Raw genomic sequence first — 26,315 nt, 5'->3', positions numbered from 1 at the left:
GAAGTAGAGCACGCAAACTTAACCACTATGCCACTGGGCCAGCCCCGAGTCCTTTAAATAGATTAGGTAATTTAGGTAGTTTTCCTAGATAGGATCTACTTATTTTCATTCTAATAAAACTAATTGAGGTACTTGACTGTCACTGGAAAACGTCAATTATAATCTGTTTGAAATAACTGAGTCTTGTGGGCACCAAAAAGCTAAATAATGTATCCAATAACACTCTGAAAAATTTCTCTTAGTAAATAAAGAATGACACTAATTGAGCTGTTCACTATCAAGGTCTATTGACAAGTTTACAGGATTCTTAGATGAATAAAATATGTTTTCATATATACTTTTTTCTCATATGCTTTTATATTATGTGAAAGTTAGCATGATTGGCTAAATTCAAAATATTCCTGTAATTTATTCCATATTCTTGGAAGAAATATAACTCAGTAAGATATTCAGGGAAATTAATCAGGGGAAAAAAAGCGCTCCCTAATTTAGATATAGATTTACCATCGCTTGCCTTTTCCTATACTTTCTATGCTTTATATATTGACTAATTATCTAAAATGGAAATGGCAACCTTCTTGGCACCTCAAAAACCGATGACAGGTTCCAGTACAATAGTAATAACTTATAAAATTTTGTGATTTCTATACGGTTTCATATTTACCATCCCATTTGGTCTTCACAACAATTCTACAAAGGGGCATGGCATTCTCACCACGGCTTCAATAAATAGCTCTACAGATTGTACATGATACAACTCCAGGAGGTACTATTTTTTTTTTATTGAGGTTATGATAGTTTACAACATTGTGAAATTCCAGTTGTACATTATTATTTGTCAGTCATCTTAGAGGTGTGCCCCTTCACCTTTTGTGCCCATCTCCCCCCTTCCCCTGGTAACCACTGATCTGTTCTCTTTGTCCGTGTGTTTGTTTATCTTCCACATATGAGTGGAATCATACAGAGTTTGTGTTTCTCTAGCTGGCTTATTTCACTTAACATAATACCCTCAACGTCCATCCATGTTGTTGTGAATGGGACGATTTTGTCATTTTTTATGGCTGAGTAGTATTCCACTGTGTGTGTGTGTGTGTGTGTGTGTGTGTGTGCGTATTTTTATATATATGCCATATCTTCTTTATCCAGTCATCAGTCAATGGGCACTTAGGTTGCTTCCATGCCTTGGCTATTGTGAATAATGCTGCAATGAATGTAGGGGCGCATAAGTCTCTTGGAATTGCTGATTTCAAGTTCTTTGGATAGCTACCCAATAGTGGGATGGCTGGGTCACATGGTATTTCATTTTTCATTTTTTGAGAAATTCCAGGAGGTACTATTTAAATTGTAGTCATTGTAGACTTTTACATTTCTTATTCCCATTTCCCAGCAGGTGGCAGTGTGATATCTTGAGGAAGAGGACCTATCTTATTTTTCTAATTCCAACAAGGGCATCCTGGAGACTAGTGATGGGGGTAATTTAGTACCTTTCCTTTTATGAGTGCGCCTCCAAGAAGTGAAGCAACTCATCCAGCATTCCTGATACTCAAGGAAGAAATGTATATTTTCATTTTCTTTTCAGAACTAGGTTAAGTAAATACCCATAGATGGGAAAACATAATGTACATGCACAGATGGAGCCTTGTACGACAAGAAAAGGCCAATAGGCTTTGGCCCAGGTATATTGTTTTCAAAGGGTTTCTTTAATCCTAAGACAGATCTTAAAGGCTGCATATTCCCTGGTATAGGGTGTTATGTCACGGCCTGTGCCCCTCCACATCTTCACAAACTGTCCACATTAACCGAGGGCAGATGCTGGATTTGAAGGCACACAGCTCTCTCACAGATGCAGGGCTTTGGACCGTGGCCAAAAGAAATCCTAAGAGACAAGGGCACTATAAAAACAGAAACTGTCACATCCAAAGTATGCTGATGTTCTAACCTGAATAGTACAGCAATTGCTATGCCTATGACAGCTACAATTTTGAAATCCAGAGAGGCTCTAAATAGAAGTTTTATCATATTCAGACAGTCCTAAACTCCCTGAGCAGCAAAATTGCACCTGACTGATGTGAGTGAGGCCTTTTATGGTCTCATTTTTTCCTCTTAGTGGGAACACTCACATGTTTTACTACAGAAATGTAACTATTAGTTGGTCTTTCAGTTCTGTACCTGATGCCATTGGGGATATCACAATGTATATGGTATATGCTGCATATTACCTTTCTACATTCTGAATATTTAATTTCAAAACACCTCTGGCCCCATGCATTTCAGATAGCCATACTTAAAGTGCGTTTTCTTGCCTCCTCCTCAGAAGGTCCAGAACAGTGTACTGACACACAGTATGTGCTGCAAGGTACGTAAGTACTGTTGCTTATAGAATTGCCATATTATTTTCAAGCCTCATTAACATCAAAGGCAACTGCAATAATTTCTAGGCAATGTATCCTCTAATGTTTTTTCTTTTTAAAGATTTTATTTTATTTTTTTTCCTTTTTCTCCCCAAAGCTCCCCAGTACATAGTTGTATATTCTTCGTTGTGGGTCCTTCTAGTTGTGGTATGTGGGACGCTGCCTCAGCGTGGTTTGATGAGCAGTGCCATGTCCGCGCCCAGGGTTTGAACCAACGAAACACTGGGCTGCCTGCAGCGGAGCGCGCAAACTTAACCACTCGGCCATGGGGCCAGCCCCTCCTCTAATGTTTTTATAGTTTGTTTATTTATCTAAATTCTGCCCAAGGGGATGCATAACTAAGGTGTGGGGGATTGGAATTGGCCACCCCAAGATATGTCTCTCTGGCATGAGGATTATTTTGGGCTGGTTACTTTTAAAAACTGCAGACATGAGAGAAACTCTGAAAAGTACTAGTTACCCTTTGTAAGAGACATTTACATTTGTCAGGGAAATCTCCATCTGTAAAGGTGTCTCCCTCTCTGTACCAGGAAGAAGGGGGGATGACATTATCTCTAGAAACTCTTATCAATGGGGAAGGCAAGGACTTAAATCTGCATAATAACCTTACTCTTGTTTATTGTACTTTTCTGGTAATCTCCCATAACTGACTCCTCCCACCCCCAACATCCTCCTTTGTAGCTGAAGATGGTATTTCAGATGAGAACCTCTGCCATTTTGGTGAGTTGCTCAGTTTTCCTGAGTCTCTCCCATGTATACATGTTATAAAGCTTTGTTTGATTTTCTCCTGTTATTCTGTCTCATGTGAATTTAATTCGTATCTCAGCCAGAAGGACCTAGAGTGGGCAGAGGAAATGTCTTCCTCACCTACAAAGGAGAAAGATTATAAGGAAATTCTGCATGAGAAGACATACTCTGCTATACTTGTACTCAACAGTTTGAACAAAATATATTCTTAGAAAAAGTGGATATGTTTTTAAAAAATGCTGATTATGAGAAGATAGACAGTAACTTTGCCTAAAACAAAATTAGAAGTTAGTGTTCTTGGTGTGAGGCTGGAAGCTGCAAAGCCCTTCCTGTGTTGAGCCTGGTTTTCACAACTAAATCTGGGGCAAACCTTAGGATCTAAGGCCCTAGTACCCCTTTTACAAATTGTCTACATCTTTACAAATTGTCTACATTAATTAAGCACTGATGAAAGATTTGAAGGTACACAGCTTTCTGGCCTACTGAAGGAGGGTTTATCCAGCCAAATTTTTCTCACTCTTTTTCCTAAATGAACATCCCTTTTCAGACCTTCTCACACCCTGAGACTTAACTGTTACCCTTCTGTATTCCTACCAGCGACCACATTACTTCCTTCTGAGATGACTATGCTTGAGTTAATCGTCCAACAGCAACAGTTAATAATATTAACAAAACCTAAATAAATTGAGTGCTTAGTCAATCAAAGACACTATAGAGTTGAAATAGTGATAATAGTTCACAATTATTGGGCATTTACTGTGTGTCCGGCCCTGTTACAAGCACACTACATACATTAACTCATAAACCTTCATGGCACTCTAGGAAGGTATTATGGATCCCCATTTTATGGGACAGTAAAGTGCTGTCCCTCTAAGAATGATTGTCGACTAGTGGTTGACCCTTGGAGCATTTGAAATGCATGGGGGCATTTTTGGTCATCGCATCTACTGAGGAGATGTAACCAGCATTTAATGGGTTGGGACTAGAGATGCTAAACCTCTTGTAGCTCACCAGACAGTCTCAGACAAAGAGGAATTGTCCCACCCCAAATGCAAAGGACACTCCCATTGAGAACCACTCTCTTGCTGAGACCTTGTTCTCCACCATTCTTTTAATTAAACTACTCATCTCTTTTGGACTTTTGTGTTAGCTAGCTCAGATTACATTTAGGATTAAAGCTGAGAACAGCTCTGAGTGTTCAACCACTAGGTGACCTGGTTGAAAACTGTTGAACTATTTTACGCATAGCAGCTCTTCTTCCTAATATCTTCTACACTGCCACCAAAATAAAAACAAACAGAAAGCTTCAACCCACTAATTTTTTAACCTAAAGCCACCAATGTAACAGTTTAAGAAAAATTTTATATTCATTCTATTTAATTTGGGGGCAAAAATTCAGATAAATATACCTGTCATGTAAAATTTTTTCACAAGGAAATATGTTTTCTACCGATCTTGTTGTCTTAGTATAAACTGAGCAAAAAAGACATAGAAAACTATTACCTACACAGAACTGCACTTTGCAATCAGGTAAAAGTCTATATGAAATTCACTTTCTTCCAGTGGTCATGCCTTCTTATCTTGATTCAAATTAAACATTGTGAAAACAAATTCTCATGAATTCTCTTTTAGTAGCCAAAAGCATCAGGCAGGTGAAGTGCAGGATACATTAACTCTTTTACTTTTTTTGGTCGGAAAGATTGGCCCTGAGCTAACATCTGTGCCAACCTTCCTCTATTTTGTTTGTGGGATGCCACCACAGCATGGCTTGATGAGTGGTGTGTAGGTCCATGCCCGGGATCTGAACCTATGAACCCTGGGCCAGCGAAACATGAAAACTTAACCACTACGCCACTGGGGCAGCCCCTAACTCTTGATGTAGTATTAAAAATAAACCTAATCATAAATTAACTTCACTGGTTCTCTAGTCTCTTGTTGATTTCTGCTAATTTCATTGTTCTGTCATCATTTCTGTAGAGGCAGAAATAGATAAGCCCTGTTTGCTATAAAAATAAATGACTGCCAGAGTCTTACAGCCTCTAATTATCAGCTATGCACAAAGAACCTTGGAGGGATAACAGACTGAAGAATAAGCCTCAAACTTAATTAACCCGAGAAGCTTGTTGAACCAGATTCCTGGCTCAGTAGATCTGTGTGGAGCCTAACAATGCGTAGGACTAAGGAGCCCCTGAGGTGATGGTGATGGGCTCCGACAACATTTCCATTAGCACTGGATTAAGGTATGGCAGGGAGGCAAGACTAAACTGGAAAGTCATTTTACAGTGAGGTAAGCTTAAAGGCCGGGACTCTTCACAAAACTTTTGACGTGAGGATGCTAAAAATTTACGGCCCAGTCATGTTGGAAAAAGAACTCCTTGGTTTCACATTTAGACCTGTTTTGTGTTTTAAGCACTGATATCCAGTAGTTTGTCTATAGAAACGCCGTCATATTTTTTAAAGCTTAAAGTATTGCCGTTAAGTGTATCCATTAATCCTGAAGCTATATGCAGATGCTTGTGATGGAAAACTTCATATTTTGTCATTTCACTTGTACATAAAGCTTTGAATTCTTTTGTTAGAAATGCATCAAGATGCTGGCTTGTCTCCCTTCACACCTGATTACAATCTAATTTGTGACTGTAAGATAAATTTCTTAAAGCAATGCAAATGAGAGATTTCTCTTCAACACCTCTTCTGTTGTGTCTTTCTAAAATATTGCACTTTCAAAGTTGCTAGCTGAAGAAGTAATATTTAAAAAAATAATCTGGAACGAAAATGTGAGAATGAGAAATCGTACAACAGGCTACACACAATCTACAAAAAATTCACTCTCACGGCCTTAAACAGAGTTCTTACCTGCATAAGCTGCTGCTTCAATTTCTGTATTTCTGAAATGTTCAGCTCACTGAATAAGTCAGAAACAGGGTGTAGAGACTCTCCTTTCCTTAACGTGGGAGTCCGATAGTCTCCATTCAGTTTCACAAGGGGCCCATGGATGTGCCCGTTCATTTTGTCATCATTGTTTGGTTCACTCCCATCCTCGGCGAACTTGAGTCCGTCTACCGAGATGCTGATATGGTTGTCATTGAGGGTGATGTACTGGGACAGCTCCTTCCGCAGGTTGTTCTTCTGTTCCCTTTCATTTTTCAAGGTCTCCAGGGCTTCTTCCAGTTGATGCTCAGCAATCTCTTTTAACCGGATGGCATCTTCCAGCTGGCTATTCAGCAGCACTGTCTCCTCCTCAAATCGCTTAATCTCATGCTTTAAGCCTTCATATTCAACCTGAATTAGGTAGGATAAAGAAGATTCATAAAACTAAAATTTGGGTCTTACAAAACTGCCATTAAACACTCTAGTGGACCTAATCATTTAAAAAAATTAGAACATTAGTCTACAAAATAAACCATAAAAAGCACACAGTATAACATAGGACAGTTTCTTAGAAATTATATATATAATATATAATTATACAATTATATGTTATAATATAAATGTTACATGTAAAATTATATAACATTCAATTCTTAGCAGAAATTGGAAAAGGTACCACTGTCTTAGGATATCTTTTATGGGGCCCAATGGTCAAAAGGGAGCACCGTTTGCCTAATAAATCAGGCATATATATATATGCAAACTCAACCACTCAGCCACGGGGCTGGCCCCAGGAATATTTTTTTGTAATAGTTTCTCAGAATATTCACAATCCGGGAAAAGATTTTATCATCCCTGTTACCTTGTTTTATTTAATGATTAATAATGAGAAAATTTTTATACCCAGAGATAAATTAGTTAAAGGATGACAATAAGAACATAATCTCAAAATATGTTTGAGAGTAAGATGAGGAAGCAAAGAAAAAGTTTATATGCTTAAGGATAGAATCAGGAATAAGAGTACCTATTATCCAATAACAAAAAATACATATATATTGTTATTAATATAATATTCTTTTAAATTATAATCAAGTTAAGAGCCTGCTCAAACACCCTCTTGGTCATGAAATTCCACAGGGAAAGAGATCTCTACTCTAAACCGACACAAAAAGAGAATATAATAAAAAAAATAAAACCGATAAAAAGTAATATAATAACGTCACCATGGTATTAGATACTAATACAAACTACGTGTTTAGTTTTAAATTTTTTTAGTATTTATATTAATTGAAACTTGTATTTTAAGAAAAATTTTAAAAATTAAAGAATAGGGATCACAGACATTATCATTTTCATATATTCATATATTTCTATCCCCTTCCTTCTTCACATAATCTCAGTGCAATGGGTTATCTTGCAAAGGTTAGGAAAACAGTTTTTGACAGAGGTTTAGTTAGGATGTAGGTTTGGCTGACGGAACAGAGACCTAAATAAGAGTGACTCAGTCGAGACAGAAGTTTGTTTCTCTGTCAGGTAACAATATGGAGGTAGACAGTCAAGGGCCAGTAGGGAATGTTTGCTCCATAAGGTCATCCAGGAACCAGGCTCCTGTTATCTTATTACACTGCCTCCTACTCTGGTCCACATGATCCAGGGCAGCTTGCCATCTTGATCATGTTTAAAGCAGTGGGACAAAGTAAGGGGCACATCCTCTCCTTTTAAGGACATGCCTCAAAAGTGGCCCCTATCTCTTCTCCTCATTGCCACTGGCCAGTACTAGTCATATGACACTCACCTACAAGTGAGGTGAAGAATCTAACCTTTACTCTGGGTAGCTTTGTTTCCAGTTAAAAATTGGGTAACACAGTGGGAGGAGGGAACAATGGATATCTGATGGACAACCAGCACTCAATGCTATACAAGATCACTGGAATTTCACATGTCCAAGACAGAATCAGTCAAAAGAGTCAAATCACGGAAATCGCTTGGGTTAACAGAGTCTGTGTCCTTGTGTCATAGTTTCCTCGAGGCCTGCATATATACTGTAAAGTCATCTTGCTCCTGACCTTCTCCTTTTCTTTCCCTAGACAACTCAGGACACCCACTTGCCAGCCTTTCCTAGTATTTCAACCAATCCTCTGACTGCCCCCAGATTATGAGATAGCTTACATTTGCAGACATTTAGTTAGTTTGCATTGCAGACCTGTTATTCTGTAATCCCTGTTAAACGGATAGATTAGATCAGGGATTATCAAAGATTACTGTGCTTCTGGACCAAATCCAACCCGTGACCCATTTTTGTAAATAAAGTTTTATTGGAACAGTCACACTATGTTGTTTATGTATTGTCTATGGCTGCTTTTCTTTTTTTTTTTTTTAAGATTTTATTTTTCCTTTTTCTCCCCAAAGCCCCCCGGTACATAGTTGTGTATTTTTAGTTGTGGGTCCTTCTAGTTGTGGCATGTGGGATGCCACCTCAGCATGGCTTGATGAGAGGTGCCATGTCTGTGCCCAGGATTCGAACTGGCAAAACCGTGGGCCACCGAAGCAGAGCCTGTGAACTTCACCACTCGGCCGCAGAGCCAGCCCTTATGGCTGCTTTTCACACTACAACAGCAGAGTGGAGTAATTGGATGAGACACTGTTAGACATATGTTAGGCCTGCAAAACCTAACATATTAATTATCTGGCCCTTTATAGAAAAAGTTTGCTGACTCCTGGGCTAGACTCAAAGACATTAATTTAGTTTGCATTATAGATTTTTAAATTATGTCATTCCTATTTAATTGATGGTAGACTTCCTGTAAGACCTGACCTCTTTCTGTCTGGGCAGCTTCACTCACTCCACTCGAGCCAATGTGGTTCAAGCTCCCAATATTCACCCAGCTGTTTTGTGTTTCTTTGTCCAGGCAAAGGCTGTCATCTGGAAAACTCATTCATCCTTTAAGTCCCAAGTCAAGAATCCACTCCTAACTCCAAAATCTTTGTTGACCCACTCAGGCCAACAGATCCCTCCTTTCTGGTGCCATCACTGTAAGGCTGCATTATATGATTAGAGCTCCAGCAAAGCGAAGGCACCAAGACACAGAATGATAAGGCACTTAGAAATTAGTGTCTGATATTTTAAAGACAACATCAAAGTAGTCACCACGAGAAAAATCAGTATTTTGTTGGAATTCCTTATAGTAACTTCAAAGTTTAGTAAATCTTTTTATTTTTAACTACGTGAGGGTTGGGGATAGGTACCATAATCTTTTCAGAGTTTAGGAACTCTAAAGACCTTAACCTGGCCCTGTATTGCCAAACCTAACACACAGCTTTCATATACAATCACATGATGGCTATGAGTTTATTACCTGCCTTCTCTACTGGGACTATAAGCTCTTTGAGCCAGTGACCACGTCTTTTTGTCCTTAAAAAGGTACGTGGCCTCATAGAATGATATCCTTGAAATACTGTTTAAATCAAATCAAACTAAATTGACTGTGTTCCCTAGGTCTCTTATGATATTATCACCTGATATAGAAATATATCCCTGAAGGAAATGTTCTTTATAACAGAAATATGATTGAATTAATTTTAACAAGGGTTTTCAACGCTCAGATAACATTGAGTGCTTTAGTTCAACACGTGAGATAGTAGGGACATGGAATTTATTATTTCTCCCCTCCTCCCTCCATCACATCTCTAAAAATTGAAACTAACATAATTTCCTGCCCTATGTTAAGTAATACGGGGACCAGGCAAATTTTCCTGCCCCTGTGTTAACCAATACTAGGATAAGGCATAAAAAACTTAGCTGTTTGTGGGAAATACTTGCTCCTGGAAGATGAGACCCAACTAAAAGAGCTGCTTCAAGATTCAAATCAAGACCCTCACTTTGTTATACTTCCCAACTCAAAGCTATTACGTCATAAACTCAGTCTATCCCCATCAGTTTCCCATCATACAAAACCCAGTCCAGATCCTAAAATCCTATGACCACTCTTCCCCTCAATCTCCCATTACCAAGGCTCTGCCGAGGGTCTCTTACTGCGATGGGTCTAACAAACAGCCTTACTCCACCAGTGGATTTTCCGGTGATCTCTTGGGGAATCGACAGTCCACTTGACCTCTCTTTATGGCTGCTGCTTCTTCCTACACTTCTTTCAGACATTTTGGTTTTCAAAAGTATACAGATATAAAATGTACTTATAAGGTTGGACTTGATTTTATTTTGGACACAGAACCAAATCAGCACACAGAAGGATGTGGCAAAAGTTTTCAGAGTCAATTCTTCAATGTTCCCATATACGTCATATTTAGGATCATCAATAAAAATTATTTTGGTGAACAATAAACATCTTAAATTTTAGTTTCCTCTCTAAGTTGAAGAGTGGATGTAAGAGAAAGAAAAAGCAGTTTATTTATTCTTTCAACAAATATTTATTTAATGCCTTCTATTGGCCAGGCTCTGTTCTAGGTGCTATATCGCAGTGGAGGGAAATGGAAAATAAACAGATGAATATATAGAAACTATTGAGGGAGTAAGAAGTGCTATTTAAACAACATTTATTTAGAAAATAATCAATAAATACTCAAAAGAAAAATGGAACTTCAGCAGGAAAGAATCCTCCAGTTCTCTGAACTAGGCATTTTACAATGCTAGTAGTTTTGCTGTTTATAGAAACATCAAATTAGCCTGGAGGAATAGAATTTGTATAGAGAGCTTCCGCACAAAGCAACATTCAGACCATTTTTGAGACTGAAAGCCAGCCATCATCATCTCTTTGAAAAAAACCTGTGGTATTTGTACATAAAATATTATACTTAAAACTTCATGAATTAGAAAGAGAGTTTATGATGGATGCTAACTCCTATAAATAAAGGCCAACAGTAGGAAAAAAAAAAATCCAGCATTTCCTTAATTGGGAGAGACTGGTGACACTACAGCGCACCCATCTGTTAGAGAATAAGCCAGAATGGCCCTTTGTATGGAAAATGATTTCAAATTAATTAATTAGACACTTAATTGGGAAAATTACCATATTGCATCTAGAGAATAAAATTAAAGGGATGTATACATTTTCCTGTTTGTTTGGGATTTTTTTTTTTGAACTTCTGAGTTAAGCATTTGATTCCCACATTTCAGGTATCGGTGGAAGAGCGTGGGTGAACCGTAAACAGTAATCAGCCAGATAGCCCAAATTCCCACAGAAACGGCGTCTGGGTTAATGAACACTCACAGGATCCCTTGGTAGTCTTTCAAGAAAACTCAAGACTGGCCTACATTAACCTCCTGGGTAAATCAGTCTACCACTAGGGATAGGCAGTGATGGCAGATTCCACCGAGAGGATCGGGCACACTCCTGCTGGTGCAGAGAGCAGAGAGGACATGTAGGAATCAGGGACCACTTTAAACATTTGCACTTCAAGTAAATTTGCTTCAATTTCACCTCTACATTCTTCATCAGCAACCAAAAAAACAAACAACAAAAAAGACTCCTTATTTTAAGAAGTTTCTGAGAAGTATATTTAAAAAAAAAAATTCTTCTAAGTCTCATTTTCTCCACTGTGAGTTCACTGACCCCAGCCAAATCAAGACTGGAATGCCCAGGGTACGGCCAGCTTCAGCACACACTTGGTGATTCAGTGATAGAAGGGGAAGGAATGAGAAAAACACAGGGGATATCCTAGTAACCCTTTCTTTTTTGAAAGATTTTATTTTTCCTTTTTCTTCCCAAAGCCCCCTGGTACACAGTTGTATATTTTTAGTTGTAGGTCCTTCTAGTTGTGGCATGCTGCCTCAGCATGGCCTGATGAGTGGTATTATGTCCGCACCCAGGATCTGAACCGGTGAAACCCTGGGCTGCCAAAGTGGAGCGCATGAACTTAACCACTTGGCCACGGGGCCGGCCCCTAGTAACCCTTTTTTAATGATGATCTGAAACCACCCCCTGTACTCCTTAACAGACATCTTGTTCCCCCAATACTCTAAAGCTGGGTGGAAGTGGCAATGATCAGAAATCAGATTTCAATTGTGTCAACACATGGATATTTTTTTTCCTGGATTTTTCCTTTCCCCTTTTAACCTTTATGTCTATCAAAATCAATTAATAGTTTTGGATAGATACCAGCTTAGGAAGGGAGGAGAAGTAGAAGCGTACATCTGGGCTGGCCTCTAAGTTGGCTGAGGGCAAGACTCCTACCCTATAGACTCTTGTATCTCCCCAGCCTAGCATGGTGCCCAACACAGTTTGTTGACCTGACCTGAGAGGTTGTGACAGCGTTTAGATCAGAACAGAGGTTGTGGCTGAGGAAGCACCTTGAAAAGACCTTGAACATCCAAGTCACCTTTGCTTAACTACTCGATAGACTCGTATTCATAAACAAATTCTTCTAAAATTACAGATTCAAGAATGCTTTTACGAATAACTATAACAAACCACAATGCAAACTGACCAGGAGAATTAAGCAATGACTACCAAAATAAATTATTTAAATGCACACATGACAGCTTTTCAGTCAGGTTAAAGCTGAAAAAAGAAATCAGGCGCTTTCTTTTCCTTATAATTTTGTTCCTATCGATTTACAATTCAGAATCTCTTTCCCTGTGCGAAAGAGATTTACAGAGAAAGAAAGCAATTGACAGAGAGAGAGAGAGAAAGAAGTGATTACAACGAGATCTTAAGCTCGTTTTACAAACTTACAGTCCAGGTTTTCAATGAGAAGTCATTAGGTCAAACTGATTACAACACATTTGACTTAGTCCGGAAATAAATGAACATAGAGTTCATAAAGTACAAACTAAAATTCTTCTTATCCAATGCAGCTGCATTTTAAATTATCCTCCTTCTAGGTTGGCCTGCTAAATTTTAGCTGAAATAGGAAGGCTGGGAAATTTTAGCACATAAATATCGTAGGGAGATTAAGGCCAATTTCAACAGATTTTGTCCTGAGAAATAAAGAGCAGATTTAACCTTAGTGGTCAGAAGATGTGGATCCATCTGAAGCGTGACCAAAAAACTTCCCAAGTCTTACCTGGTTCTGCTTTAACGTGGACACGAGTTTCTGCAGCGTGATATTTTCTTCCTCCAGCTCCGTGTAGTCCTGCAGGAGGCGGGCCTCTCGGAATTTATATTCCCGGATTTCATCCTTCATCCGTATTCTCTGTAGCTCCACCATCTCATTGTTCTGAAACAACAGGACAAACAGTCAGTACAAAACTTTCTCATTCTAGATTTTATGAAGCGTAGATACAGTCTTGGTAGTTAAAAATAATAACAAAAACACCTCATGGGGTATTGGTCAGTCCCACCTGTTTTTGAATGGCAATTTAGTGATATCTGTCAAAACCTTAAAAACACATACACGTGATCTAGCAGTTCTCCATCTAAAAATCAGGCTTCAGTATATTTTCATAGAGGTAAATAAAATTAAATCCATGTATATGTACACAAAGAATTGGAAACAGTCTAAATGTTTGCTACCAGGGGAACAATGAAATAAATTATCATGCATCCACTGAAGGGAGCATTATAAAATTTTTTTAAAAAATGAGGGGCCAGCCCTGTGGCCGAGTGGTTAAGTTCACACGCTCCGTTTTGGCAGCCCAGAGTTTCACCAGTTCGGATCCTGGGCGCGGACCTACACACCACTCATCAAGCCGTGCTGCGGCGGCATCGCACATAGCAGAAATAGAAGGACTTACAGCTAGAATATACAATATACCAGGGGGCTTTGGGGAGAAGAAGAAGAAAAATAAATAAATAAAATAATGTTGCTCATTTAAAAAAAAATGAGGAGCTTTATGTACTAAAATGGAAAGATAATCAAAATACATTATGAAATATAAAAGAAAATTATAGATTAGTATGCATACAATATCAACTCCCCATACTCTGGGGGGTTCCTCTACAAGTTTCAAAACCTTCCCAAAAACCCACGTGGTCTGACCCTGCCTCCGTCCAGCACTCTGCACTCAGTCACTTGGCTCCAGACAGAGCAGCTTTCCTCCTGTCCCCCCACCATGGTGGCCTTGCTAGCTTGCTCCTGCCTGAGCCTTCTGCACCCCCGTTCCCAAACCCCCTGCCTCCAGATCAGGGGTTCTTAACTTCATTTGTGCCATGGCCCTCTTCAATAACATGGTAAAGCTGATGGATGTCTTAGAATAATATTTTAAAGGGCAGTGAAAGGGTTCAGAGCATGCCACCCCAAAATGTGTCACTTTGGCATATTGACTATTTCGAGCTGAAGACACTGAGAAACAGCATGTGCAGGAAGGGCTCTGTGACTCCCCGCTTTCTCCCTAAAAGCAGGACACAACATTTCCCATGAGAAAGGTGCCCTCCTTGCACCAGAAATAGAACATTCTTATCACCAGACTGAGAGTTGACGCTAAAACGGACTTGTATAAACAGATCTACTGAAATAACCCTGATCTTCCATTAATTTCCCCATATATTTCCTAGGCACTGTCCCACAATTTACTGTCCCACAATCTACTGCCCCAGCCCAATTTATCACATCTTGTCACATCCCCACAGTTTATTGTTCTTTGTATAAAAAGGTATTTAAGCTTTTGGGCCTAACGTCTTCTTTGGGTCCTCATTTTCCTTCCGAAGACTCCTGTGGCCACATAAAAAAAACTAAATAAATTTGTATGCTTTTTTCGTGTTAATCTCTCTTATGTCAGTTTAATTCTTCGGCCAGTCACAGAACCTATGAGGGTGGAAGGAAATTTTCCTCCCTTACAGCATAAAAGACAGGATTACAAAGGAGACTGATTATAATATTTTAAAAGATTATGACATGGTAATCAGGTAGGTAATTATAGTAATGGCCCTCAATTAGTCACACTTCCCTCTGGTCACTCTCTGTGGAGTCTCCTCTCAAACCCAGCTCTGAACTGGCCTCTGACTTGCTTTGACACGCAGACTGCAGTGGAAGTGATGTGGGACTTCTGAGAGTTGGACTCAGGAGGCCCTGCAGCTCTCGTCCTTTCTCTCTTGGGACACTGCCACCATATGAAGAAGCTCGGGCTAGCCTGCTGGAGCCACGCAGCCCAGGCCATAGTCAGCACCAGCTGCCACACATGGGAGTGAGACTATTTGGCTCAGCTGAGCTGCCAGGTGATGGCAGCCACATGAGCAAACCCAGGGAAGTCTATACGAACTGCCCAGCTGAGTACAACCCAAATATGGATCCACAGAATCATGGGGTATTGTTTTAAGCCCTTAAATTTTGGGGTGATTACACAGTAATACATAACCGATACAGTAATATATGTGCTTCTTTATTAACACAATGTATAATCGGATCTAGTGGCAGACCTAAGAAATATCATCATTTCAAAGCAATGATGATATTTCAAAATACCTGCAAGAACTGAGATGTGATATGAAAATATTAGTCACAAAGTAACAGCTGCTGCTAATACTACTGAGGTTTGTTGCCTACCTTCAGATGAAAGAAAATGCTAACTTTCAGTGTGAGTTTAATGCAAATAGAGATGTTACTATTTTTCCCATCCGACTTTCCCATCAATCTCCTGAATTCTATCCACAGACTCCCAGGACCCAGGTTAAGAAGCTCTTCTGCTTCTACTTGTCATTTAGGTCTCAGTTCAAATGTCGTCTTCTTAGAGTGGCCTTCCTAGAACAGCTAACATAAGACAGCTCCCCTGGCCCTGAACCTCCTATCACTCTATGTGATTTACTTTATGGATCAGTATTTAGCACAGAGTAGGTACTCAAAAAATAATCGTTGAAAGAACAGGACTCACTACTTGAAATTAGTTATTTACTTACCTTTTACATTTTTTACATTTATTAAATTTCCTTTTTCATCTGAATATAACGAACCTTTGCTGTATTGTTTGTCGATGTGTCCCTAACACCTGGCAAATTTTAGGCCGTTATAACCATGGAATCAATAACAAAATAGGAATACATGTGGTTAAACACAAAATGAAAAAAAGAATATTATTGCATGGATAATGGCCTTCTCTTTTGAGTTGTTTTAAAGTGTGGAACAAAGGGAGAATAACACACTTTGAAATAAAACATATCTAAATCTGTGAAATAATTGGATTTGTTATAATTCTTTTTCACTACACAGTCCAGTGACTTGTAAGCAGAAACATTACTTTATTCCCTGCTCCTGGACAATACTTTGAGCATATGTGCTCAATAAGAGTAGAATGAAAAATAGCAGAGTTTGGCTATAAAGCCAAATTATGATATTAATTAAATTCTTTTATTCTGCAGAAACATGAAACCTTAATATAATACTTTTCTATTTCTTGAACGATCTACCATTAAGTGAGTGATGTATATTTATTTAGTTTTTCTTATTTATATGTATAAGGATTTGAGGAAGCCTGATAAATTACATGACAGTCATTTACATAAAATTATTTTTAAAAGATGCAGAAGATTCTGCAAAATGTGAAAACATACATTGTAAAAAATGTAAGGACCAGAAGCCTAGCTGAGAATTAACCATAAAATCTTATACGGTAAGATAGTAAATGTCAAGCAAATTTAAGACCATGGCAAAGCTAACGAGGACCACTAACAAATAACTCATAAAATAGCTAATGAAAACTCCCCTTGCTAACTAAGGAAAAGGAAGAGCTTGGCTGGGAGATGGTTAAGTTGAAAGACTTGCTAGCAATAAAGCAGACATAAGGCCCAGAGGAAGAAAACTGGTCTTATTTGTTTTGCTAGAAACCCTTGTTTTTTGAACTGCCAGAGATAAAACTCCGTGGGCAATGTTCGTTGCCTTCATAATAAATTTAAAAGATTGTTACTGTTGTTGTTTTGCACCACTCATCATACATTTATTTCCAACAGTCTTTTTCTTCTTGGGATAAGATGGTGCTGAGCTCTACTAAAAACTTCCATAAGACTAATGAGAGTGAGAAAAATAAAGCATCAGAGACAGGGGAGAAAATGGCGCAACCAGGAAACGTGTTAGGTTTTCACCTCGAGAGACCAGAGCCCTGGCTTCCCCTCAGGGGAGAAGGGAGTAACCTGAAATGAGTGGGGCAGACCATCCTCATTATTTGCATTGCACCTGAGTATATAGCAGCATTCTTAAAATTTTATTTTAATTAACATTAAAAGGATTTCTTTATGGAGAAATAATAAATTCCCTCTACTATTGGCAAAAAGAAAATATAAACACTTGTTACCACAAAAGACTAATGTATAAAAAATAGTATTGCTTTCCAGTTATTTAGCTCTTAGTCTTTTATAAATTAATTGCATTCATTTCATATGAGATCTTTTTATTTTAAGATTTTTTTTTTATTTTTTCCTTTTTCTCCCCAAAGCCCCCCAGTACATAGTTGTATATTCTTGGTTGTGGGTCCTTCTAGTTGTGGCATGTGGGACGCTGTCTCAGCGTGGCCTGATGAGCAGTGCCATGTCTGCGCCCAGGATTCGAACCAATGAAACACTGGGCCGCCTGCAGCGGAGTGCGTGAACTTAACCACTCGGCCACGGGGCCAGCCCCTCATATGAGATCTTAATAAGAGGTTGTGTGAGGTGGATGACAGACCCTCCAGTTTACTCATCTGTAAAATGGGGATCTCAGTACTTAATATTATATGATAATGGTGAGGATTTTAGGATATAGCATGGGGAAATGAGCAGGGAGGCCAGACACACAGATAATTTCTATAACACAGTGGAACATGTGCTGTCACAGAGGTTCACTCCCAAAGGCTGAGCAATCAATACTCCTGGGGGAGTCAGGGAAAGCTTTATAAAGGCAGTTACATTTGAGCATAAACTTGAAGGACAAGAAGAGTTAAATGGATAAAGAGGAGGACAGACCTTCCAGCCAGAGGTAAACTGTTGAACAACAGCAGAGTCATATTTGTATGGAGGGCAGTGATAAAATACCCAACAGTCAGACAGAGCGTTTCTTTAGGGCACCAGCAAAGTTGGAGCACTAACAGAGAGAAAGAGAGGTGAGAGAAATGCAGACAATCTACAAAAGAGCTAATTATTTTCAGCTGATGTCTACATTTGGTGTTATTTCATAAAATAAAATGTTAAATTACAGTATAGTGTCGTTAACCTAGGAGATAGTGGGAGGAATGACAATATTTTCAGAGCTGGAAAACTTTCAAGTTCTTAACTAGGCTGTGGCTTAGGAAACAGTGTCATTGGGTGTGGTCGCACCAAACTGAGACATTTTGCAGGAAATTCTATGTTAAACAAAGGAATCGGGGAACCATCAAAGCAGTCATGTGATCAGACCTACATTTTGGCAAGTGGCTCCGCTGAGAGCAGGAAGGGTGGACACAAGAAGAGTCACAGAGAACAAGCTAAGAGGCTGCTCCAACAGCCCACAGTGAGAGAAGAAGATGACGAACGTCGAGGAACATCTCACGTAGAATGAACAGGACTTGGTCATTGATTGACGTGATAATAAATGAAAAAAAAAAGAGTACAGTAAAAAACAATGGGCCTAGTAAGGATAAAGGTACCTAAATAGAGTTGCAAGGAAAAAAGAAATTTTACAACAAAGTGAATGTGAGAGTTAATGATGTGTCCTGTAAGTAACTATAAGTAGTATTAATTTGGATAGTCAAAGCAGGAATTTCTGGATCTGTGAGTAGGGTAAAGGAAGACAGCTGCTCTGGTCCAAGTGGAGAAAGCTGGAGAGGGGAAAGGATGGGGCATGCGGTACAGCCTTTCTCACTTCTCTCCCAGACAGTTGCCACTGCCACGGAGTTCTGGCAGTTCAAGACCTTAACATTTATTTTCCTTCATTTGGCCAAAAATTAACTCTTCTCCTATTGGAGAGAGGAGGGGACAATAGTTCTCCTTGCTTCTCCCCAGCTAGGAATTGTCTGCTCTGGAGCCCAGGATGCCTGACCTTCAGTGGTTAAGGAAAGATTAGGAGGTGCGGGGCAGAGAAGGAAAGGGGCCACCCACTTTAGCCCAAGGGAGCCCACTGACATTGTGGCCTTCACTGCCCCAGCTGTCTACACCTTAGGACAAGCACACACTTGATTTGAGGACTCCAGGAGCACAAGGCTCTGAGTTTCTCTTTCGCAAGGAAAGAAGGATGGGACCTCTGGATGACAGATTCACGGGACAAGCCCCGACCTCTCGGTTCCTCAACCTCATCTCAGGTGATCTATTCTTCCATCCCTCGTCACCCACTCACTTTGTCACGTTGTCAATCAGATGCCCCTCCTATTCTTCCAAATCATCTCCAGGTTTCCCACCCCAGCCATTCTTCCACCTCATCAAGGTTTGCTATCTTTTGACCCCCAATTTGTTCATTATCTATAACCTTGAGTCTTCACTTCCCTCCTTACCCAGTTTTGATCCACTGTCATCACATGCTTACTCTCTTGCAAACACTTTTAACTCCCTTGCATCTCTCTCTCTTGATCATAAATCCCAACTCTCTGCCTCCTATAACCAAAGTGGAGCAGAACTGGAGAAAATACAAATCCATGTTGAGCAGTTTCAGCTATAGCTCATGAAGAGGCAGTGTAGTGTAGTGGTGAAGAGCCCAGACTCTGAACCAAACTTCCCTGGGTTCAAATCTCTCCTTCAATACTTACTAACCCTGGCAAAGGTTACTTACTTCTACATCTCTGTTTCTTTTCCTGCAGGGGGAATAACCTCTGGGGTGTGCCATGTGGATCAGAATGGTGCCTTGTATTAGTGATCAATTAAAAAACCAAAAAAGTCCTTAATCTCTCAAATTCAAACAGGCCTTAAACGCTGCCTAGTGGCCATACTACATGTCCACAGCGTAGTAAGTTTCCTACTTCACTCTCTTCCTACTATCTGTTTCTTCTTCCTTCCCCGAGAATCTTGCCTCATATTTCCTTTGTGGGGGAAAAAGACAAGGAGGAATGGCTCCTATTCTCACTCTCATTTTCATTAATTTCTTCCAATCTACTATATACTGTTTAAAGATAGTAAATTCTGTTTTAAAACAAACAACGCTTAATCTTTATATCCATATTTCCAGTTCTATAGTCATAGCCACCCTTTCTCAAGTCACATTCCTCCTCCATCCATTCCAATGAGCACTGAGCCTGCTCCTGTCAAAGTCTTCAGTGACTCCCATGTTGCCACTGGCTTTGCCTGTGTTTTTCCCTGCTCCATTTCTTTAACACTGTTTACCACGCCCTCCTTTTTGAAACACTTTCTCCGATTGGCTTTCCAGACATCTAAACTCTAACCTCACTGGCTGCTTCTTTGCAATCCCTTCCAGCTCGCACCCCTCCTTCTCTGCTCAACCTCTAAATGTTGAGTGTTCCAAATCTGTACCAAGCCCCTCCCTTTCTGTCTACTCACTCTCCAAAGGCAACCTCATCTAGGCCTCTGGCTTTAAAGATACCACCCACACAGTGATGATTCTCAAATTCCTACCAGGGATAACAGAACCCTATGTGACTTCCCTCTTGCCTCCCTCCTCATGGATCTTTCTCCCACTCACCTGCGACGCTTCCCTCCCTGACCTTTTGGTTCTTTAACCAACTCAAGCTGGATCCTGCTTTATCGAGTTTTTGCACCAGCTATTTCCTCTACTTGGATTTCCTTCTCCTTGTTCACACTGCTCTGTCTTTTCATAAGATCTCAACCTAAATGTCATCTCTGCAAGAAGCTTTCCCTGACAGCTCAATCTAAAGTAGCCACCCAATCACATTCACATAACCCTGGTTTAATGGTCTGAAAAGTGTTGGGCACTATTTGATTTGTTTGTTTGCTTACTGGCTAGTTTTCCCCCACTAGATATAAAAGCCATGAAAGCAGGGACTTTGTGAGTCATTGTTCACCACAGTACCCCAGAATCCAGGGGAACATGTCACTGATGTAGGTGTATCCCACAGCTCAGACTCATCACTTCCAGCCTGGATTGGATCAGTGGTAACATGAAGAAAGCTGGGAAGTCTTTGTAGGGATGAGCTTAGCTGGGCATAACCAAAGAAGTACAAGCATATTTTGTATATGTGAGTTCATGGATTGAAAAAGAAGAGCACACCTACAAAGCAGGCCCCACGTAACGTTCTCCAGTGTTTAAAACCCCGTAATAGGGAGGCCACTCCATGAATATTTATACTTCATTCTATCTCTATAGAGATTTGCCCTAAGGAAAGGATTTGATAAACTCAACTACTGTAGGTATATATGACTGACACGACTTATCTCTTGTCTGTAAAGAATGGGTACAGTTAATGAGGGACAGAGCAATACATCTCTGTGAGATCAGCCACTAACAAGCTGAAGGACACAGAGGGGTCTTCTTCCAAAATCACAATAAGGCAAGACCTGTTGCTCTATCAGGCAGTAAGGCGGGCTTCACAAATTTTTAGGAGACTTATCAATGAAGAAAACATGGATATTCAGAGCACCACATAGTCAGTTATCTCCAAATGCAATCTAGACTTAAGAACTGGACAATAACTAGGAAAAAAAATAGGGTAGGTTTGAAATGTGGCTTAAAGCAAACATGTTCAGCAAGAAAAAGGAAATATAAAGAGATTTGCCATGGCTGGGAAAGAGTAATAGAGGAGGAGAGAATGATGACCTCAGGACAGCGTTTCCCACTGTGAGTTCTGCAGTAGGCTAGTTGTGTGCAGGGTTACCAGGAGTCACTCAAACAGAAGTTTGGGAAATATTAGGTTACATAAAGTCACACACATTTTTCTGCTGCTGGAATGCTCGGAGCCCTCAATATGCTAGTGCGCACTGAGACTTTCTAAGAGCAAGGCATGGCATGCAGCATTTGCTAAATTTATTTGATCAAAAGACCTTTGTCTCTTTAAAGGAGCATTTTAAGCAATCCACGGACCAAATCATTGGAAAATGTTACTGTGAGACAGTAGAAAATGACAGTCTTTGTACAGCTGGGTGGGGTAAACCACCAACCTCCACATAGCCCAACTCCACATGCCTTCCAACTGCCAAGGGCTGAATGGACCATCAGATTTAACTAATGGCATAAAGTTAAAAGCAGAGGATTGGATAGATAAAAAAATGGTGAGACAAGATGATCAGGTCCTAATTGGCAAAGAGTGAGTGACTAAACTAGAGGAATAAAGCAATAACGAAACCAAGACTCCGTAATTCTCACTTTGAGGTATATGCGAATGTGGCTCTGAAGAAAGCGGCACCAGGAAGGGTTAACTATCCTAGATTGAATTTGAAGCAACACAGGCCTCTTTCCCATGGGATCTCTGCCTCCATTAGAAGCCCAGGACCAGCTCATTTCACAAGCAGTTCACATTTCAATGCCTCATTTCAAACATTTATCATAAGCAAAATCTTGACAGCAACGTAAAGTCTGCCCTTTTATTGTTAACATTTGAAAGAAATGCCACAAAATAAATACTATATGACTGATGTTCTTATGCCTCGATATAGATTTTTCCTTCTTTTACTTGTATAAAAGGACATCAAAAGAATACACCTATTATTCTAAGTAAAAAGAAAATAGCTTAATAGACTTTCACAGCATCTTAGTTGGGCAGAACATGTGTTTTACAGGAAAGCTTTTTATGTAAGTTGTTTTTGGTATCAACTTTATTAAAATATAATTCACATACCCATAATTCACCCATTTAAAGTGTACAATTCAACGGCTTTTAATATAGTCACAGAGTTGTGATCATCACCACAATCAATTTCAGAGCATTTCTATCACCTCAAAAATAAATCTCATACCTTTTAGCTATTGCCCCCCTCCCGACATTTCCATCCCCTCCAGCCCTCAGCAACCACTAATCTACTTTCTACTGGGCTCCACTGGACATTTCATATAAACGGAATCATATAATATCTGGTCTTTTGAGATTGCGTGTAACACTAAATAGTGTAGCTACTGCTGATAAAGTATCTTTGTTTTTTGAAGTCTATAGACAGCTTTACTGCAGCACGAAATATATTTCACGCTATACCAGCAAAGGACTGCCTTCTGCTGGCTTTTACCCAGTATATACCAGATCCAGTAATCATGATACTGTGTATCACAAGGTACAGTAGTGTACCCACGGTTTTACTTTTTCCAGTTTCAGTTACCCGGGGGTCAATCACGGTCTGAAAATATTAAATGGAAAATTCCAGAAATAAACAATTCTTAAGTTTTAAATTGCACGTCGTTCTGTGCAGCATGATGAAATCTTGCACCGTCCCACTCTGTCTTGCCCAAGAGGTGAACCATCCCTTTGTCCAGCGGATCCACGCTGTATACACTACTTGCCCGTTAGGCTAGTTAGTCACTTAGTAGTTTCTTGGTTATCAGATCAACTGTCACCATATCATAGCACTTGTGTTCAAGTCACCCTTATTTTACTTAAATAATGGCCCCAAAGCACCATTAATCTCTTACTGTGCCTAATTTATAAATTAAGCTTTTTAAATGTATACCATCGGTATACCTTAGGTATGTATATGTAGGAAAAAACATAGCATATACAGGGTTCGGTACTATCTGCAGTTTCAGGCATCCACTGGGGATCTTGGAACGTATCGCCCATAGATAAGCAGGGGCTAGTGTAGCATGATGGTTTAAAGTTCACTCAATAGGCTGCAAGTTATTTTATTTTATTTTTTTTGAGGAAGATTAGCCCTGAGCTAACATCTGCTGCCAATCCTCCTCATTTTGCTGAGGAAGACTGGCCCTGAGCTAACATCCATGCCCATCTTCCTCTACTTTATATGTGGGATGCCTGCCACAGCATGGCTTGCTAAGCGGTGCCATGTCCATACCCGGGATCCAAACCAGCAAACCCCGGGCTGCTGAAGCAGAACATGCACACTTAACCGCTGAGCCACTGGGTCGGCCCCTGCAAGTTATTTTTTATTCAATAAAAATGTGGCTTTGTGACCTGGTTATTGTAACCTGAATATACTGATATGTTTTGGAATGAGCTTTTGCAGATATAAAATATTGCAATCTTTTTTCTGTAATCGACTTTGAATTCAGGAAACCATGATCATTTCCCAAAACAATCTAGTTATCTCTCCCTTACTTGCTTGATTTTTCTTTTAATTTCTCTTTTTTTAATTTAAATATGCAAAACACCATAATGAATGATGTTGTTTTCTTTTCTGATGATATCTCCTTATAACTATGAATATACATGATGCCTTGATTACACAATTACTATAATAATTTATTAAATGGAAAAGGAAAATTAGGTAATACACTAAATAGATTTGAAACCTAAATTGTGCAATAAACATGAAGGCCTGATTCAGAAATATTCCAGAAACAGTTTGATCTCTAGCAAATATCCTTTCACCTCAGCTTCACATATTTTACTGTGACCTTGCTGTGAAGAGTGATCTAACCCAGGAGATAAACAGCATGAAGTCTCAAAATCATTGATTATGATAAGTAATTCTAGTTCCCATCACCATAGGAACATACTATATATAGATTTTTATTGAGAAGAGACAACGTGAAAGGGAAAGAAGTGAATAAAAATGGAGCAATGGCATGCAGTAAAGTGATTTTTAAAATGGAAGTATATGTTCAGATAAATTTAGAGGATGAGAAAGGACAAGGGATTGAAGATATGAGGATCATCAGGAAGAAACAGTTGAACAGAAAGTGGGATATTAATGTAATTTATAACTTGATTTGAAAGTTACAAGCTAACCCCTCAAGGGACTGAAGGTTATTAGGACACGACTCGGATTATTCCGTAGTTATGCATGTACAGCAGAGGCCGACGGACTGGTCATTCACCAGGATAGTTTCCAAAGCTTTTATGGGATATCTGGCTAGCCTGACTTAACTGTTTATTTCTGTTGCTATAAAACACCTTTATTATGCAGTAAATAAAGTTTGGCCCAAACATTGGTAATAAAGAAGAAAGCTTAAAATAATAGTGACTATAGTTACTCAAATGAAGTCTTCAAGACATGCAATAACATCAAAAATAACACTTCAGAGAGGCAACTGTTTTATAAAGAGGTGGGTGGTCGAGTAAAAACAGTTCTGGACCTGGATTCAAATACTGGCTGACACCAAAACACTTCTGGGACTTTCCTTTTTCTTACCTCTAAAAAGCAAAAAATCCTATTTTTCTGCTCAACTCCAGAGTTGTCAGAAATAAATGAGAAGCACTTCTAAAAGCGCTTTATAAAGAGTAAGGAGCTATCCTGCATCTTTATAAAGCCGTAGTTTTTGAAAAGTCAGTTAAAAGCTTTTATAGGACTGTGTCGGAGGAGCTTCAGAAAGTTCTTTATCAGTAACCATTTGAAGATTCTTTGAAAAAACTATCAACATGTAGCTATGAATCTAACTCCCCATAAGAACAGTTTAAGATGAGGAAATACTGATTCCAGACACAGAAATTATAAAAATATATCCAATGAGTAAAAATCTCAACTCCCATCTTGTCCCACACCAGCCTAATTTCCACCCCCAACCCCCAACCCACTATTCTTAGTATCTTATCTATCCTTCCAGAGCTCCTTTATATCTTGCTTATTTTCAAACTTTATCTATATAGCCAATTTATTCCCACATGAAAATGAACATGGTTAACAGAATTTCATAATGGACTAATCATTGCAAAGTTCTTTTATTTATATATGTGTATGTATGTGTATATACACATATGTATCACATAATATGGTATATCTAGTGACATACATATGTATCACTGGAATCTGTATCTCACATGGCATTCTTCAACTAGAAGTCAGGATTTATTTATTTAATAAGCTCTTATATAACACTTACAATGTGCCAAGACTGTTCTAAGCACTTTAGAAATATGAAACTCTTTCAACCTTTTAAGCCACATGACAACTCTATGAGGTGGAAACCATTATTAATCCCATTTACAGCTAGGCTATCCGAGGCATGGGTAAATTATGTAATAATTTCCCTAAAGGTCAAGAATAGTGGCAGAGTCAGGAGTCACTCAAGTTCTAAAAGACATGTTCTTAACCTGCTCTGTTACCTTAAAAATGGCTTATTAAGGGGGCCCTCCTGGTGGCACAGTGGTTAAGTTTGTGTGCTCTGCTTTGGCAGCCTGGGGTTTGCCGGTTCAGATCCTGGGTGCAGACCTACATACCACTTGTCAAACCATGCTGTGGCAGGTGTCCCACATATAAAGTAGAGGAAGATAGGCACAGATGTCAGCTCAGGGCCAATCTTCCTCACACACACAAAAAAAAAAAAAAGAAAAAAAAGGCTTATTAAGGAGAATTGTTGCTTGAATGGGATGGCTAATACAAACCAGATTATTGTAACCTCTCTAGGTTATAGTTTTTTTTCTAAGAAATAATGAATGAAAACAAATAT

At 39.2% G+C, this 26,315-nt stretch overlaps 1 protein-coding gene across 8 annotated transcripts in view; it reads right to left on the bottom strand.

Annotated features, from left to right (window-relative positions):
• Window positions 1-26,315, bottom strand: part of BICD1 (BICD cargo adaptor 1) — a 211,177-nt gene that overhangs the window by 52,677 nt on the left and 132,185 nt on the right. For all 8 annotated transcript variants that reach the window (XR_011540361.1, XR_011540362.1, XM_008536234.2 and 5 more), the window contains exons 3-4: window positions 13,050-13,202; window positions 6,015-6,440 (exon numbers count right to left, since the gene is read on the bottom strand). Coding sequence is in view for 6 of the 8 variants with exons in the window: in XM_008536234.2 (XP_008534456.1) it covers window positions 6,015-6,440; window positions 13,050-13,202 (579 nt within the window). In the remaining 2 variants the exon portion in view is untranslated. The remainder of the gene's footprint in view (window positions 1-6,014; window positions 6,441-13,049; window positions 13,203-26,315) is intronic.

Source organism: Equus przewalskii, chromosome 5 (assembly GCF_037783145.1).
Source record: "Equus przewalskii isolate Varuska chromosome 5, EquPr2, whole genome shotgun sequence".
NCBI classification, from domain to species: Eukaryota; Metazoa; Chordata; class Mammalia; order Perissodactyla; family Equidae; genus Equus; species Equus przewalskii.
The sequence above is the reverse complement of the archived record's forward strand: the minus strand, read 5'-3'. Positions and strand labels throughout refer to the sequence as shown.